The sequence below is a fragment of the Pyrus communis genome, chromosome 3, assembly GCF_963583255.1.
Source record: "Pyrus communis chromosome 3, drPyrComm1.1, whole genome shotgun sequence".
Lineage (NCBI taxonomy): Eukaryota > Viridiplantae > Streptophyta > Magnoliopsida > Rosales > Rosaceae > Pyrus > Pyrus communis.
Window position 1 is genome coordinate 30,396,215 of NC_084805.1, and position 17,548 is coordinate 30,413,762.

The window sequence follows — 17,548 nt, forward strand, 5'->3', positions numbered from 1 at the left end:
AATATAATCTCTGAATATTTGTTCACCAAGAACAAACACCAGCTTTTGCAGATTTTCAAAAGGGCAGTTAGGGTGCTAAACAACTCACCATGTTGGATTAACATGAGTTTATAATGAATATTAATGAAACAAATAATATCTTATTATATTATTGTTCATAAAACATCTGTATATATGCATTAACATGCATACATATGTTTGAGTAACGATTATAGAGTAAATTGTAATAATGATCCCTTAACTTTAACTCAATCGGAGTAATGGTCCCTCAACTAAAAACCTATTATCATTGATCGCTCAATTCATCAAAACGTGCAACTATGGTCCCTCAACTTTAACACAATTAGAGCAATTATCCCTCACCTTTAACCAATTGTAGCAATGATCATTCCAACATAACTCATTTTGACAAAATTCTGACGGAGCTGATGAAAATGACCGTAGCTACACGTTTTGATGAGTTGAGGGATCCCAAATGTAGCAATGGTCCTTCCAACGTAACTTATTTTGATGAAGTTGACGAAAAGGACCGTAACTACATATTTTGTTAAATTAAGGGACCAATGGTAATGAATTTTTAGTTGAAGGACTATTGTTCTAATTTGATTAAAGTTGAAAGACCATTATTACAATTTACTCTAGATTATAATATAGATTACTTTTTGTTGAACGGCGTGGCTGCTGAAATATCAATGAAACTTATAAAAATAAATTGATTGGAGACATAGGAGATGGACAGTAGACCAGATCAGACATAAAGAAAAGTTTATTAGGTGCTGAAAAATACAAGACAATTAAGCTATATTTATATTAGTTTAGATTGATAATTAGGTGAACCAATTCTTTGTATCTACGCACAGAAGATCGTAATCAGTAATATTATAAGTTTATATTGGTGAGCAATGTTTTCAATTTGGAATAGGATAGGCAATATTTGGCTCTAGTATCAGCTATTTCTCTTTATCAAATAATAATATTTTTCCTTTAGAAATCATCTCTTTTAGAATTTTAATTATTATATTTGTATACACATAAATGTTAACTCTTAAAATTGATGATGTCAACAAATATCAGAATTATAGTGTCCCGACCTTTAACGGGCTCGAGGTTTAAATATTAATTTTTTTACTTTTGGGTACAGTAGCATGGTTAGCAGATAAGAGGAAGCTCACAAGGTGGAGGAGGTGGAAAGGATCCCGTAATCGTACATTGTGTGGTCAGAAATCATTTAAAATTTAAATTTTAAAATTCAAATATAAATAGTACCTAACGAAAACTAATCGCACGATATACGATGAACATACAGAATTCCTAAAATTCTTAGGAAAATGATCCGAGATTATCCTTTCAGGAGGAGGTAGGCACCTTTTGAATAACGAATCCATTAAACTTTGTCTGGTGGACTACTACTTAGTAATTAGGACTTCACCAGTGATCAGCATAAATAAGTGGGCACTTTTGCCCATTTTCTTGGATAAACCAAACCCTAAACGTGGTTAATCCACTGATGGAGTCATGATTAGAGTATTAGGTCTTTCATCTCTGGCTCTGTGTTGGCCAGGCACGTGTGGCTGACGTGGTGGATTTTAGACACAATACCCTATGTAGTTGACTTTGGCCCACTTCTCTAGACCCTCCCATCTCCAACACCAAATAGCAAATACCACCGTCCTCGCACCTATACTACTCATCGTCCGGAGACTCGGACGGCTAGATCAGAACCATTACAGGATGATGCAGCTGGCAACACGTGCCCTTCCCTATTCTAACCGACTCTTGTCGTAGACTCCATCTTAAAATGTTTATACACACTACGGTGAGAGAAATTTACATGAAACTGAATAGTAAAGATAGCAATTCTTAAAATATATTGTGCTTACCATGTGCTCAATCCTTACAAAATGCATAATCCAGCTATATGGTATTACAAGATTAATCGGAATACAATTATCTTAGCGTACTCGGTTACATAACTCTTTCTCTTAATTTTCAGCAATTAAAAGGACGTGCGTGAAAAATAACTTCCTTTTGTTCTGTTTTTTTCAACTGGACTCACAGATCTATGTGCCAATTCAAGTTTTGACCAAAAGGTTGAGGTTTCGAAAGTTGGCAAAAGGACGGCGTGGCACCTTTCAAAGGTCCCACCTAAGATGCACCCATCGCATCAAAAGGAGCCAACTGGATTTGTGCCCCTGCCCACGGTCACATCAGCCCCCTCCCCTAATTCTAAATTTTTAGTTTCATGCCGTTGTTTGTGTCACGAAACGGTGTCGTTACCCTCTGACTAAATATGTGGTCTGCGACCATTTTGCATAGAAGGCTTTGCTTGTGACTCCGTCCCCCTTTAAACTCACACCAACCATATAAACAAAAGAAAAGTAACTAGAGAGTTATTGTCACATACATCAACAAGATAAAAAAAATGCTTACGAATTATAAAAGGAATTGAAAATGCTTTGTTCAATGATTTTTTTTTTCTTCATGAGTCACTTAATTTGTATTAAAATTTGGAGTGCTTTTAATAGAAGTTCTTATGGGCATGAAGACTTATTCATTTTTAGATAGATTATAATATGAGAAGTAATTTTCACACACAAAAATACAGATACGATGAATAAAAAAGTATCAAAGTTAGTTTTCAATCATTGCTCGCTCTGTAATTTCGCTCGATACATCTTATTTTATACATAATATTTTATTCTATCCAAATACAACTAGCATCAAGCTCAATAAAAATATTAAATCGTAGTTGTTATTTATGCAAATCAAACCTAAATCAAAATGAATCACACTATACTGCTCCATACGTCTCTGACAAAATAGAAAAAAGGGCAATAGGCATGAATAATTAATTTTGGAGATTTAGTTGTAGAAATAATCAGTTTTTTATAACGACGAGATCTTGATCGTATATTAAGGATTCAATGGTAACATAACAACTACGTAATGATAATATAATAACGACATAATAAATTATGATTATTAATGCAACCAAATATAAAATAAATAAATAAAATCATCCACAAGAAAAAATTGCTTCACAAAACACATAGAGATATTCCAGTGTTTAGAACATCGGTATATGTCATTTTATAAGTAGAAGAATATTTAGAAAGAAAAAAAAAAAATTCCTTCACTTGTGTATATATAACGTAGCACTCTGTGTTCGACCAGTTATAAATCTCTCCATACGTACAAACATACAGTCATATAAAGATGACATATGACAGAGACACTTTAGAAATAAATAAATAAATCCCACCGCCCCTCAGCTTCAATCTTTTCTCTCCACTCTCTCCCCCTCCCTCCCTCTCTCCCTCCCAATTCCACACTTCACCACGCCATGAATTCCTTTTCTACTCCACACTACCTCTAATACAAAACCCCAATTCAAAATTCCCCAAAAACTCAAATCACATCTGCAAATTTCTGAAATTTGTTGTAAAGCTTCGAGCTTTGAGAATGGTTTCTCTTGAAGATTCCCATTCCGTCTCCAACCACCACTTCCCGCCGCACACCCGCAACTTCCATTCTCCCTCCTCCACCAAAATCCACCGCCAAACTGGCCGCTCCATGCGCACCATCCGCTCCAGCATCTACCAAGAAGACCACTCCCGAACCTCCTTCGCCGCCGAAAGATCGCCTTTTGTCTCCGAGAACCTAACTGATTCGGTCGTCGACATGCGTCTCGGCGAGCTCGCCTTACGCACCCACAGCTCCGCCGCCAAGTCCGCCTCCTCCGACGAGGAGTACCTACAGCTCTCCCAAGCCTTCAGCGATTTCTCTGCCTGCAGCAGTGACATCTCGGGAGAATTGCAACGACTCGCGAGCTTGCCGTCGCCGGAAAACGGGCCGACCTCCGAATCAGCCGAGGCTGCGCCGGAACCGGAGCCATGTCAGGGGTTTTTGCAGAGGGAGAACTTCTCGACCGAGATCATCGAAAACATTTCGCCGGAGGATCTTCAGCCGACAGTCAAGATCTGCGTCGACGGCCTCCAATCGCCGTCGCTTGCCGTGAAGCAATCTGCTGCGGCCAAGCTCAGGCTTTTAGCGAAGAACCGGGCCGACAATCGCGCCTTGATTGGCGAGTCCGGCGCCGTCCCTGCTCTAATTCCTCTGCTGCGGTGCAGCGATCCGTGGACGCAGGAGCACGCCGTCACAGCGCTGTTTAACCTCTCACTGCACGAATCGAACAAGGCAATAATCACCAATGCCGGAGCTATAAAGTCGTTAGTGTACGTCCTCAAGACCGGGACGGAGACCTCGAAGCAAAACGCCGCCTGTGCGCTGCTGAGCTTGGCGCTAATTGAAGAGAATAAGAGCTCAATCGGAGCATGCGGCGCGATTCCGCCCCTGGTTTCCCTGTTAATAAGTGGATCCATGAGGGGCAAAAAGGACGCCTTGACGACTCTGTACAAGCTCTGCTCGATAAAGCCCAACAAAGAGAGGGCGGTGAGCGCCGGAGCTGTGAAGCCGCTAGTGGCGCTGGTGGCGGAGCAGGGGACGGGCCTGGCGGAGAAGGCGATGGTGGTGCTAAGTAGCTTAGCAGGAGTTGAGGAGGGAAAGGAGGCTATTGTGGAGGAAGGCGGGCTGGCAGCGCTTGTGGAGGCGATTGAGGATGGGTCGGTGAAAGGAAAGGAGTTTGCGGTGTTGACACTGTTGCATCTGTGCACTGAGAGTGTGAGGAACAGAGGGTTGCTTGTGAGGGAAGGAGGGATTCCGCCGTTGGTTGCGCTTTCGCAGACGGGGACTGTTAAAGCTAAGCACAAGGTATCTTGATTATTTCATTAGTTGGATATTGGTACGACAATCTTTACTTAAATTGGATTACATATGCATGTTTAAGTGTTAAATTGTTTATAATCGTATCGACGAAATGGTGCTAATATTGTTCAAATTGAAGATGGTTGATTTTGTAGACATTAGCCTATACCGAAACCCCATCCCGTAGTTTAGATTAGATTAGAATATCGCTCGAATAAAAGAAAAAAGATTGTTCATTTTAAATTGACAGCTGAAGCTTTTAGTTGAAGGAACTATAAAATGAAATGCGAATTTTCATGCATTTGGTAATTCCAAGTCTGCATTTGGACGTTGCATGATGTTGATGTTCGATCATATTCTTAGTGGAGCTCGCTTGGTTGGTTTATAATGGGGGTTTGGTTGTTTTTGCAGGCTGAAACGCTTCTTGGGTACTTGAGAGAACCGAGACAAGAAGCGTCCTCTTCGGCTCTTTAAAGGAGCGAAGGGAGGTACTTTCACTACTTACAGAAGAAGCTATACTATGTGTCTGTGTCATGTGGTTTGAGTAGCGTTCGGTTGCACTTGTATATAGGAAGTGTTGGTGTTTTCATGGTTTGTTGTAACTTTGTACATTGTGGCTGAGAACTGGGAAGAAGAATATGATATTGTTGTAGGAAGAAGGGAGAGAGATTAGAGGAAGCTAGTGAGCAAGAGACTACTGACTTCTTAGTAGTTTAGATGTATGAATTTAACTAGGTTTTTTGGTTGGGTATTTTCTTTCCTTCTTTTCCCTCCATTTTTCTACTATTGACTTGGTTTTTTGTGGGGGTGGAATACTTGTTTGCCTTGTGGTGGTTTTGGGTCATTTGGATCCTTGTGTTTTGTTTGCGTAAACCCGAATTTTGCTAAAAGGGTTTTACCGATTGTCTGGTTTTAGTATGAACTGTTTGCAAAAGTATCATCTCTGTTCTTTCCTTATTGATTGTGTTCTGAGTTCTGTATGACGGAAATTCATACGTTGAACATGTTGGAGATTGTGGGAGGGTGGTACCTACATTAACTCCGACGCTAAAGGTGGCAGTTTTCCAAACCAATCGTGCGGCGCCCTATGGGAAAGTTAAAGCAGCACGAAGTGATGCGTAGGTTTGGGATACCGTTACCCTTAGACGTCTTTATTTCATACAAGTCTATCTCCAACTTGTGGTGGTGTGATCTGGACCCTTTATCCTTTGTCCGGTGGATGATGATGATCGATGATCTTTATTCGTTGCGTAGTAGAGAATGCAACTTTAATCCTTTATTCTCCACACCTTTGGTCAATTATCTCGGCTACCAAACAGCAAGCGATACAACGCCGTTTGGGAGCAGTATTTTAGTGGGAAATGCAATCTATTATAAAGTAGCAGGTGAGCTGCTGCGTGCTGCACCATCACCTCTCTCTCTGCCTCACCACCACCTGTCCCAGTCCCACTGCATGCAATTCATCCAAGCCAAGGCCAAAATTGTGCTGCTGGTGCAGTGCACCGCAGCGTGTGTGGAATATACTCTTTTTTTTTTCTTTCAAAGAATGAGATCCTCTTCGGATTCTTTTTGTGAGGATCTGAAGATTTTTAAATCGTGTCAGTTTATTGTACATCGTACGATAAGTTTTCGTTAAATATTATTTATAATTAATTTTAAATAAAAATATTTAAATTGATTTCTAATCGTACGATGTACGATGAACATACATAATTTAATCCGGGAATGATCCTCATTCTTTTTCAAATTGATGGTATTATGTGGTTTGTCGATACGTAGTAAATAAATGATGCATTAGCTGGCGGAGGAGGGGCAGGTATTGTTTTTTGTCCCGCTGTTTGTTTGGATTGGATGGTTGCAATTTGCATTTCTTACTCGATTGCAAGGTCTGTCGGTGCGCACTTTCTGGCAACCCTTTTTGGGCGTCACAAGTTTTTACGGGTAGAAAAAGTGTTTGCTGTTATTCCTCAACCAGTATGCATCAAATATGGGAGGGCATAACTTATTCCTCAACCAGTATGCATCAAGGATGGGAGAAAATAACTTAGTTGCAATCGAGTTGTCATTGTGATAGTGTCGAGTCATGCATTGTCGTGTATTTTAACTTTATCCTGCAACCGTGCTTGATTTGTATGGAATATTGCTACCTTAGGTCATGGTTTCACCCTTTGCAAAAAAAAAAAAACAATGGATTTTAGTCGGTAGTGGGAGAATAAGAGCATTGGATGTGTGGACATACGAAAAATGATAAGATTAAGAACAAAGATATCCAATGTAAAGTAAGAGTGATCACAATGAAGATAAGATGAAAGAAGCTCGATTAAAGTAGTTTGGATACAACTCAAGATCTACATATGCTCCAGTTAAAAAATGTGACTATAGAACGAAGGGTCAGGGTAAAAGGGGTAAATGAAGACCTATGAATACTTAGAAAGACACTTTAAGAGAAGATATGAAGTACTTGAGCTAATGGAAAACTTGGCGTAAAATCAATACCAAGTTATATGCGACATCAATACCAAGTTATATGCGACACTTTCTCTTTAATACTAAGAGAAGATATGACATATTCTCTTTAACATAAGCAACATCAATACCAAGTTATATGCGACACTTTCCGTCGTAAAATCTTATGTTAGACTTTGAATTTGAACATTTGATTGGCGTTGTCTGTTATTGAGTCGGTGCATCTGTAGATTCACAATCTGACAACATAAACATTTACGTCACTAATAGCAATCGTGTGACATATAAGCTAGCTATTATGATAATATCACCTCTATGTAGAGCCATCTTAGCCATCTTAGAGACTCTGGAAGTGAAAACATCAATATGAACTGAACAAGGGCTGGAACTCTGGCGACTCCAAGCATCCAACGCCAGGTTCCTTGAGCTTGGTGAAGGTGACATTGATAAGGTCTGACAAGAATTGTCCTCCCGTACATAACATTCCATTGCAACTAACAAGAGCTCCTCTGATTTTCTGAGGAGAAGCCTCTGACTCTGATATGTAGAGGGGTGCCGTCATAGAAGCCATTCCAACTCCCAAGCCAGCTATAACTATAGTTCTCCCAATTACGATCATCCACGGAGCTGGGGCCGCGCCCATAACTATTGCCCCAACAAAGAACACCACGTCCCCCGCTAAGTGTGTCATTCATCCATTCACCAACAGCAGCTTCAATGATGGCGCAGCAACTACCATGCTCACTATGGTCTCCTGCAGCCATGTTTTCTTGCCAACTTCGCGAAAGTCCTCCAAATGTATGGCAATGCGCCGGAGATCACACATGCAGCACCACACCACCACCAACAAAACATACAATTAATTAGCACAAAGAAAATTAGTCCCTTGAACAAAATTAATTGTTCGTGTTAAGATACTATTAGTTACCTGTATCATATCCAAAAAGGAGGCCTCCGATGACAGCAGAGAGCGCAAGGTGCATAATGTACGGCGTCCTCCTTGTTGTCCTCCAACACTCTGTGAACTCGGTTTTACTAGAAGGTGGGGCTCCCCCGTTACCATTTTCTTCTTTTTTTTCTCCACTGCATCACTATACCTACTGCATTTACTGGTTTATATGTTTCATATCTATATGCATTCCATGTGTTAATTATATAAGATGGCCATGTAGTTTTGGTAAATAATATGCAGACGCATGCAGCAAACCTATATCAGACAAACATGTATTTTTTTGGCAGTAAGATGCTCCTGACGTACAAACTAAGAACAAATACAAACTCGAGTAGGAATTTGCAAAAATAGGCAGCAAGAATAGCAGCTTTATAAAATGAGGGAAAAATGTATGTCAAGAATGGGATTCGAACCCATGCCCTTTCGGACCAGTACCTGAAACTGGCGCCTTAGACCAACTCGGCCATCTTGACCCTGCTGTTGGAGTCAAGTGCAAATTTTCCTTTTGCAGATATGTTTATTGTCTAATCATGAATTATATGAATTACTTGGAGCTGATCAGAACAAAAATAAAAAATAAGAAAACCAAAAATTTCCAAAGACTTGTACAGACTGACTTGCAACTAAAATATGTCTCTTTAGAACACCCACTAGTTTCAGAATTCATATAAGAAACTCAAGAAAGTTCAACATTTTTGCCAACTTCCTTGCTCTTTGGAGCAAATGGCTTGGGCCTAAACCCTTTCTGAAGCAACTTCTCAACCTCCTCAAACTGCATTCCTTTCGTTTCAGGAACCAGCATGTAAATCGCTACGAGTCCAATGACAGAAAACCCGGCAAAGAGGAGGAACGTGCCGGCAGAACCTAGAGCATGAGTCAAGGTCAAAAATGTCTCACTCACAATGAGATTGGCACTCCAATTCGCAACTGCAGCAATTCCTCCACATGTCCCTCTGTATTTCAGAGGGTATATCTCCGAGTTTACAATCCACGGCACAGTTCCCATTCCAGGTGCATAGACAATGATGTACAATCCCAACAGGATCACCGCAAAGAATCCGACTTTGCTTGGACAACCTTTGGTGTACCACACACGATGTTCTCCCCGACATGAGCTCCTGATTTCGTCATTGGAAGCCAAACAAGCGCCCGGGGCAAACTGACAATTACAACAATAGGAAAACAAGTAAATTTATAAGGTCACTCTTACAATTATATGACAATGAAATCGGGAAGGGAAGAGAGGGAAGTGAATTCCGCACATCACTTTCTTCCCCTGCAATTCTGACAGACATAAATAAATATGTGTGCACAAACGGGAAAAAAAGTGTGTGGATATCATTTCCCCAAAGTAAATGAGGTGTACTTACATTAACTTTATTAGCACAGAATCCACACTCTGCTTTCAAACATGTCATGCAGTTCCATGATCCAGGATTAGGAGCAGAAACATAAGCTGAACATGTAGAATTGCCACCAAAATGTGTGGATTCCAAGTTACTAATGCGTGGAGCATGAGATGCTGCCTGGAAAAACACCCCGGATAACACCACCAGGCAAGTGATGATCCCAATCATGGAGATAATCATCAGCCTTCTCCTTCCGTATCTATCTATGAAGCACATGCTGATGACAGTGCCAACCACGTTGAGTCCTGAAGTGATCAGAGAGAGTGCCAACGCAGTCTGGTTGGATGCAAACCCAGCAAACTGAACAATAGTTGGGCTGTAGTACATGACAGTGTTGATACCGACAAACTGTTGAGCCACTTGGACAGTGATGCCTGCATAGAGTCCTCTTCGGACAACGGGGTTGTTGAGGGCACCCGTTAACCTTGCTAGCACACCTTCTCCAGCAGCTCCCTCCTCGGCCTTTTCAGCTTGGACGGATTCATGCAAGGCTTGCATTTCACGCTCAACTTCTTCGGCAGGATAAATTTTCTCTAAGATGGCCCTAGCCTCATCTGCCTTATTCTGGTTAGCAGAAAAATTAAATGCTTAGTATGGTATTATATATGTCACGGAAATTGAATGATCTTACCAAAAACTAATGGATGTAAAAATTTCAACATGTTGGAATAACCATGACCATGATCTACAAAAAACACAAGGACGCAAGACTTTGATTATAGATCACCTCTCTGTAGAGCCACCTGGGAGACTCTGGGAGTGACAACATCAATACAAATTGTACCAAAGCCGGAACTCCTGCTACGCCGAGCATCCAACGCCAGGTTCCTGGAGCCTGAAGCAAGTCAATGTACAACAACTCATTACGACGAAATTTGGAGATAAGGTAATTGAAACCTTGAAAATGCTATTGAACTAAAGCCTCAAATGTATTAGTTGGTACCTTAGTGAAGGCAAGATTGATAAGGTATGACAAGAACTGTCCCCCAGTGATAAGAAAACCATTTGTACTGACAAGGGCTCCTCGGATTCTAGCAGGAGAGGCTTCTGAGATGTAGAGCGGCGAGGTCATGGAAGCCATTCCAACTCCCAAACCGACCAGAATTCTCCCAATTATGATCACCCACGGAGCTGGTGCAACAGCCATTACTATTGCTCCAATGAAGAACACAAAATCTGCTGCTAGGATTGATTTTTTCCGGCCTAGGGCATCGTTCATCCATCCGCCAATTGCAGCACCAATGATTGCCCCTGCAACTGCCATACTCACTATGGTTTCCTGCATATCAATGTCAATGAAACATGCCAAAAATTTAGCTGACATATATATAAATATGAGCTTAATTAACCAGACTAATTAGTAATTAACATGAGGAGAGAAATGTTGATTAACTCACTTGCAGCCATGTTTTCTTGTCGACTTCGTGAAAGTCCTCGCGAATGTACAGTAATGCACCAGAAATCACACCTAAAATACTCCAACAACAGATACTAGAAAATTAACAAATTGAACCGTGCATATGAATTTTTCCTTGGAATTAATTTAAAGTAATTTCTGGTTTTTAACTGTGATATGTATGATTTAATGTACCTGTATCGTATCCGAAAAGGAGGCCTCCAATGCCAGCAGAGAGAGCAAGACGCATAATGTACGGCGTCTTCCATGTTGTCCTCCAACACTCTGTGAACTCTGTCTTGCTAGCAGGCGGGTGTCCTCCTCCCTCCATATCATTCACTCCTTCTTCCTTGTGATCCTAACCCTGAAACGCATACGCCAGTTAACATAGCTGAATTACGCTTTCAATCACTGGCCAATCCTTTGAATTTTCTTGCAGCGAATTAATACCATAAAACAAACCAAGGAAACAGAACATATTCATCCAAATACGAATTCTTTGGTGGTTCTTCAACACACAATCAAATAACAACAACAGAAGAAGGAAACCTTTACCGTATTAGTATCAGTTTGCCTTACGGTGGAGCTCTTCCAGTTTGTTCTTCCTTCTGCCGGCTACTTTTGAATTTTGATGACTAAATTTTAATCTAACGGTCCACCACCGCTAGATTGACCTGTAGTTTGTTTGACAATGCAAATTCAAGAATTTGGTTTTGTTCTAAAGGAAATAAATTCGTCCAAACACGTAACTGAAATAAATTAATTTTGTAAACTATTCCTTTATTTGTTTCGATTGAGAGTTTCTATGCAAATAGAACATAAGACATTTAAGGAAGAGTGAGAGTGTGCAGATTGGTGAGAGTAACTACTAGGAAAGGATTCCAAATGGATAAGGGAAAAAGAACATGATAACGATAATGATTAAATTTATAGATAAAATTTTGTAAATTAAATAATAGATAAGTTGATGATTGAATTATTACTTAATTGTTAATAAACGTGTTCATTTTTTTAATATAAATTTTATCTAAAAGTTTAGTCTCTCTAATACATTTCCAGCACAAAGTTGTCAACATAATTCCAGCACAAAAATGGTGAGTCAAAATTTAAGGCGATTTAATTCGAAACAAAGAAAGAATGAAAGAATTTTTTTTTTTTTTTTCAATACAAACAAGGACTCAGAACACGACATCAGGTGTAAAGGTTATTAAGATAAAAATGCATATGGTTGGATTTTTAAAATAGATCACAAATTAGACTTCACAAAAATTGTGTCAAAAACGAGTTTTGAATCGTCACGTATGCAAAGTATATCAACTATTACTTATATGTCGCAAATAAAGAAAAGGAAGGCACTATCGTATATTTGGACATTAGCATAAAGCATTAAAGTTAGGATAAAGACTTACTCCCAACTGATTATTGATTATAGAAATTTTAATATTTGTGAAATGTTACGTTATAATGTGAACATAAAAAAGGGGTTTATCTAACCAGACATGAACTATCCTAGGATGACTTAGTAGAGAATGAATTTCTTACTCATATTTCATGTGTCATGCTTTGGGGTCGATTTTTCGATGTTGGTGTGGCTATGAGGAGTTGAAATGACTTGTGAACCTTTTCGAACCTCAAAACAATGAACTTTTGTGACAAAGACACCAGATAGTCTTCTTTTAGATTTTTTTTTTTTAAACTTTTATAAATAAAAAAATAATAATAATCTAACCATGCATGCAAAACCAAGAACTACCGCAAGAACCATCACGGAAGGGCTCAATATTTGAGGAGCAAATTTCATGCCAATATTTTACATAGTATGTTCTAGATTCAATTCCTTGTATTGGTAAATCACATGATAATAACTAGAAACAAGTTGAAATTTTCGTATGAGTCTTCCCAAACCTTAAAAAGATAAACTGTGTTGGCCTACCTTTAGGATATAAAATAATCTAACCATACATTCAGTACCAAGAACTTCCAACAAGACCCGCACGTAAACGTTGGCCAATCCTCATAGAATATATCATTACGATCGTGCGATACGCGCAAGATTTGCAAAAAGAAGTTGCCAAGAACAAAAAAAAAAAGAGGGCAGGAGTACCTAGCTAGCTCTCAAGAGTCAAGACCCACCAAACCCAATCGATAGTCTGGTTTGGTTGACATTCCATATATTTGTCAAGTTTACATGGCAAATGCATTTTAACAAGAAGCTACGTTTGCTACATTTGATGCGGTATAGTTTGTACCACTTATGCATTTCAATAAATTACAACTACAACACTCGTAAAATTGAGTGCTACGTAGCATTGGATTCATAACCGCAAATATGACCAAAGAAAATTTCTTTCCTAGAGGTGGAGAGTCAGGCTAGCCCAACTTTAAGACACAGTCTGTTTAAATTCGATCTGATGTTAACATGATTTAATACAAATTTTATATCAATTTAATATATGCATATTTAATGTAGCGACAAGCCCCAACGAATTTTGATATGCTTGAGGTGGAGATATTTTTCTATTTATCAGAAACACGAGTCAGTAAACCATCACGAGCTAGTCCAATAGTTAGAGATGAATTACAGACTTGTATTTCACACAACATATCTTAGGTTCGATTCCTGACGCTTTGTGAATCACATGATGGTGGTCAAGAGAAGCTGAAATGCCTCTGTAAATCTTCTCGATCACGAAAGAGTAGATTGTCGTGGTAAAACCTCTTACCCAACATCCCCTCATTGTAGACGCTCTGTAGTTCAGTCTGCAGATTGGGCCTCAATCCAAAATAAACGTCATCCAAAAGACCTTTTTATCTTGGCCCAGCATTGAACTATTTAACTGTTTTACGGTTTCTGTTGTCAACTTTTCACGTTGGACTCCAACGCTTAGACGAAAAGCCCTCATGTTTTTATTCATATTGCGAAATTACCTTAGATATCGTCGTCCTCGTCCCCCCTCTTATTTGTCCGATGTGTGCTTCTGACGCTCACTCTGTGCCCTTTCGTCCTCTCACCTCTCTCCGCTGGCCGTCCCCCTTCCTATCACCGCCGTTCACCGCCGATATCCACCACTTATTGCCTTCCATTACACCATCCACGGTCACTCCTCCTCTCTCTCGCTTTCTCAACCTTGTACATTTTGGATTTGTATTCCTTACGCGTTACGGCTCGTTTGGATCTCCAACTTTCGATTTCGTGCATTTTTTGAAATTTTCGATTCATTGATTTATCATTTGGATTGTTTTGCGTATTGGGTTGATAGTGAAAAGTATTTTTATGGATTGTTGCAGTTCTGGATACGTCCAAGCTATTGATCCATTGCTGACCCCGCAATCTGGTAATGTCTGGATTTTAAATTCAAAATTTCTCTGTTTCGTGCATATTATTACCAATAAATGTAATAATGTACTGTACAAGTTATTATTTTTCAATTGAATTTTGGACCTGCTCAGTGTATATGACAAGTGATTGTTACTGGGTTTCCACAGTATGATATTCATTGGGTAAAATTTTAATAGAGATTCAATCAGTCAAAGCTATGATTTTTTTTACCTCCTTTGACTTTTCACCTGTATTCGAATATTGGGTCTGAGTTATACAGTGATCATGCTGTTTTTTAAATTGTGAAACTTTATTCTTACCCCAAAAGGAAAAAATCATGTAAAATTGCCCCTCTGAACTTAGGATTGTTTTCGAGTGAATAGGGATCAGATCATTCGATATAGCTTGCTCAGAAAGTAGTTGATCAATGTGGTTTTAATTGGAGTCCCCATTTTTTATAATTGACTTTGAAGATTAACATAATGGTACTAAGTAATTTACTTCATGAGTTGGGTCTTTTAGTGTTTAATGGCAATTATAAAGTTGATATTCTCAATTGTGCAGTTATGTGGACCTTTATGTTTGATCACACGATAATGTTTTGCATTGGGGGCTTCTTGAAATATCAAATTTCATGTTGTTTCATCATCATTGCCTTGCCTCATGGTGCGTTCTTTTATAAGAATAACTGAATAAGGTAAACCATTGACATTGATTTCTAGGCTTCAGAGGGAAAGCTGGAGTGGGAGGAGGCCAAAATTAATGTCAAAGAAGACATTGAGGTATTACTTTTAGCCTGTGTGAGGGTAAAATTCTTTGGAGAATGCGTACATATGTAGGTTGCAGTCTCAAAGACATTTCTAATAATCGTTACAGTGGAATAACTTGCCTCTAACATTTCAAATCCAGTTCATCGTTGAAGTCTGTAATTCCTGATGCTTTCTTGATGCTGCAGGATTTGGCACTTTTTTTGTACGGCTAGATTGTAATTTGAAAAGGAGAAAGCTTTCCAGATAGATTTACGTATGTAGAAAGCATCTAAGAGGAGGCATAGAGGCCACTATCTGTAATCCTACCTTAGCTTTGTTAGGAAGTCTCAGATTCTGTATTGCTGAAAAGCCTTTTTCCATTATATACCTTCCCTGCCTTACACATTTCACCTGCCAACTGTTTTTCTTTTTGTACAGAGAATCGTTTGAACAGGGAAAAGTAGATATTTTGTAGGTTATTAGTCCCTTAAAGATCGACCCCGGCTACTCATTATTAAAATGGTTCATTAGCGTAACAAATCTGTGGAGTTTGGGCAATGGCTTTTCATTCGGAAGAGGAAAAGACAGAGGATTATCTATTCAAGATTGTTTTAATTGGTGATTCAGCCGTTGGAAAATCCAATTTGCTTGCAAGATTTGCTAGAGATGAGTTCTACCCTAATTCGAAGTCAACTATAGGAGTAGAGTTCCAAACCCAAAAGATAGATATCAATGGTAAGGAGGTTAAAGCACAGATATGGGACACAGCTGGTCAAGAGCGGTTCAGGGCTGTCACATCTGCATATTACAGAGGTGCTGTTGGTGCTCTTCTGGTATATGATATCAGTAGACGCCAGACATTTGATAGTATTGGCAGATGGCTTAACGAACTCCACAGTAAGTCCTTTGATGGTATCTGTAGAATTTTTACTTATAATTTTTCTTTTCAAATATGTTTTTCTTCTGGGGCTGTTTTCTTGGTCAAGTGGAGACTTTTTGTCAACATTATGCAATATTTGGCTTGCCTTCTAAATAATCTCAATTAAGAATCGCACATGCTAATGTATGGTATGCATGAATTGTTAGCCTTTAGAATGTTTAAATTTTTAGAGGAAATGATGGTGATGCTTTATGCTGTAGGGATTTGGTTAGAGAAGTAATGACTTTCTTTACAAAAATAGGATGATGAATGTTTCATCCTCACCGTTTATGGGCATCTGCTGAGAATATCCTTTTTATGCGTTCAAACTATATTTTACACTGTTACATTCTTTGTCAAATGCTCAATTTGAAATGATGTAGTGGCTTTTAATATTGATTCAATAGTCAATCTGTTCTTCCTGTACCCCTGTGGATTCAGAAGATTTCTTGCATTTGTACTTAATTAATGTGATGAACCGAGGATTGATCAGGATCCATACTGTTGAACAGCTCACTCTGACATGAACGTAGTTACGATACTTGTTGGCAACAAGTCCGATCTCAAGGATGCCAGGGAGGTACCCACTTCTGAGGGCAAAGCCTTGGCAGAAGCACAGGGTTTGTTTTTCATGGAAACATCTGCTCTAGATTCGTCCAATGTCTCTGCCGCTTTTCAGATGGTTGTGAAAGAGATCTATAACATACTAAGCCGCAAAGTTATGATATCTCAGGAGCTCAAGAAACAGGACCCCAGTTGGGTAGGGAATGGGAAGACGGTGGTTTTACAAGACGGGAGCCAAGAAGCAGCTGCAGCAGAGCCTAAAAAAGGTGGGTGCTGTTCATCGTAGGGATACACAACACATGAGGTGTGGATGGATCTTTTTGGCAGGTCCCGACAAGCCTCTTCTCTCTCTCTCTCTCTCTCTCTTTTTATTTTGTTCCCACTAACGTTCCTTGCGTTCACTCAATCGGTTGAAGATAAGAAATTGAGGTAGAAGATGTAAATCACCTGAAAGTTGGATTAGAAAAGCTTATACATTGTTCAAAATTCAGTATTCGATGCACTGTACTTAACTAGTTTCTTTGTTTTTTTTCATTTATTGGTTCCTTATTTTCAAGATAAGATGTTGTTTCTCTCCATCTGGCTTGCCTAGGTTTGTTTTCTTGACCTTAAAGGCTATTTTGGAGCCTAGAATTGAATTGGGTTGGATAATTCACCGTCCACAAGCTATGGAGTTCCCCTCAAAATGAAAAATCATTAACTTCCTTCAACATACCCCGACTGTTATGAGTTATCCAATTCGATCCAAGACACCTTTTGACCCCTAAATTTTAATGTCTGTTTTTTCTTGTGACTCAATATTATAATAAGAGCAACCATTGATATACTTCTTTTTCATCCTTTGGAAATATTGCAGTCAAATAAGGCCGTTGGCATAGTATGCTTGGGCGTATTTTACACATGAAAATTTTGACCGTCATATCACGATCATTAAATTCGCAACAAACGATCTGATGGTCGAAATTTCGCATAGCAAATTTGGTGATGTTATGTCAAATCTATTACACAGT

General features: G+C 39.2%; 3 protein-coding genes and 1 non-coding gene across 8 annotated transcripts; 2 read left to right on the forward strand and 2 right to left on the reverse strand.

The window, feature by feature from the left end:
- The first annotated feature begins 3,326 nt into the window (after positions 1–3,326).
- Positions 3,327–5,515, forward strand: LOC137727796 (U-box domain-containing protein 4-like). Its single transcript, XM_068466618.1, has 2 exons — positions 3,327–4,770; positions 5,176–5,515. The coding sequence occupies exons 1-2, from the start codon at positions 3,463–3,465 to the stop codon at positions 5,236–5,238; spliced, it is 1,371 nt and encodes a 456-aa protein (XP_068322719.1). The 5' UTR covers positions 3,327–3,462; the 3' UTR covers positions 5,239–5,515.
- Positions 5,516–8,574: 3,059 nt separating this feature from the next.
- Positions 8,575–8,655, reverse strand: TRNAL-CAG (transfer RNA leucine (anticodon CAG)). Its single transcript has one exon. It is a non-coding gene; the product is annotated as a tRNA-Leu (tRNA).
- A 144-nt stretch (positions 8,656–8,799) lies between these two features.
- On the reverse strand, positions 8,800–11,792 carry LOC137729356 (inositol transporter 4). 2 transcript variants are annotated; one of them, XM_068468289.1, is made up of 7 exons: positions 11,543–11,792; positions 11,183–11,351; positions 10,989–11,059; positions 10,535–10,870; positions 10,319–10,426; positions 9,553–10,155; positions 8,800–9,341 (listed from the first exon to the last, which is right to left on the reverse strand). In XM_068468289.1, the coding sequence occupies exons 2-7, from the start codon at positions 11,316–11,318 to the stop codon at positions 8,859–8,861; spliced, it is 1,737 nt and encodes a 578-aa protein (XP_068324390.1). In that variant the 5' UTR covers positions 11,319–11,351; positions 11,543–11,792; the 3' UTR covers positions 8,800–8,858. The 2 variants fall into 2 exon arrangements, with proteins under 2 accessions (XP_068324390.1, XP_068324391.1); XM_068468290.1 differs by lacking the exon at positions 11,543–11,792 and adding an exon at positions 11,438–11,507.
- A 2,104-nt stretch (positions 11,793–13,896) lies between these two features.
- On the forward strand, positions 13,897–17,033 carry LOC137729288 (ras-related protein RABA5a). Of its 4 annotated transcripts, none has more exons than XM_068468167.1 (6): positions 13,897–14,084; positions 14,276–14,322; positions 15,029–15,088; positions 15,262–15,391; positions 15,494–15,952; positions 16,487–17,033. In XM_068468167.1, exons 5-6 carry the CDS (start codon positions 15,613–15,615, stop codon positions 16,822–16,824), a joined length of 678 nt encoding a protein of 225 aa, XP_068324268.1. In that variant the 5' UTR covers positions 13,897–14,084; positions 14,276–14,322; positions 15,029–15,088; positions 15,262–15,391; positions 15,494–15,612; the 3' UTR covers positions 16,825–17,033. The 4 variants fall into 4 exon arrangements, with proteins under 4 accessions (XP_068324268.1, XP_068324269.1, XP_068324267.1 ...); XM_068468168.1 differs by having other exon boundaries at positions 15,262–15,329; XM_068468166.1 differs by having other exon boundaries at positions 15,262–15,952.
- The last annotated feature ends 515 nt before the right edge of the window (positions 17,034–17,548 follow it).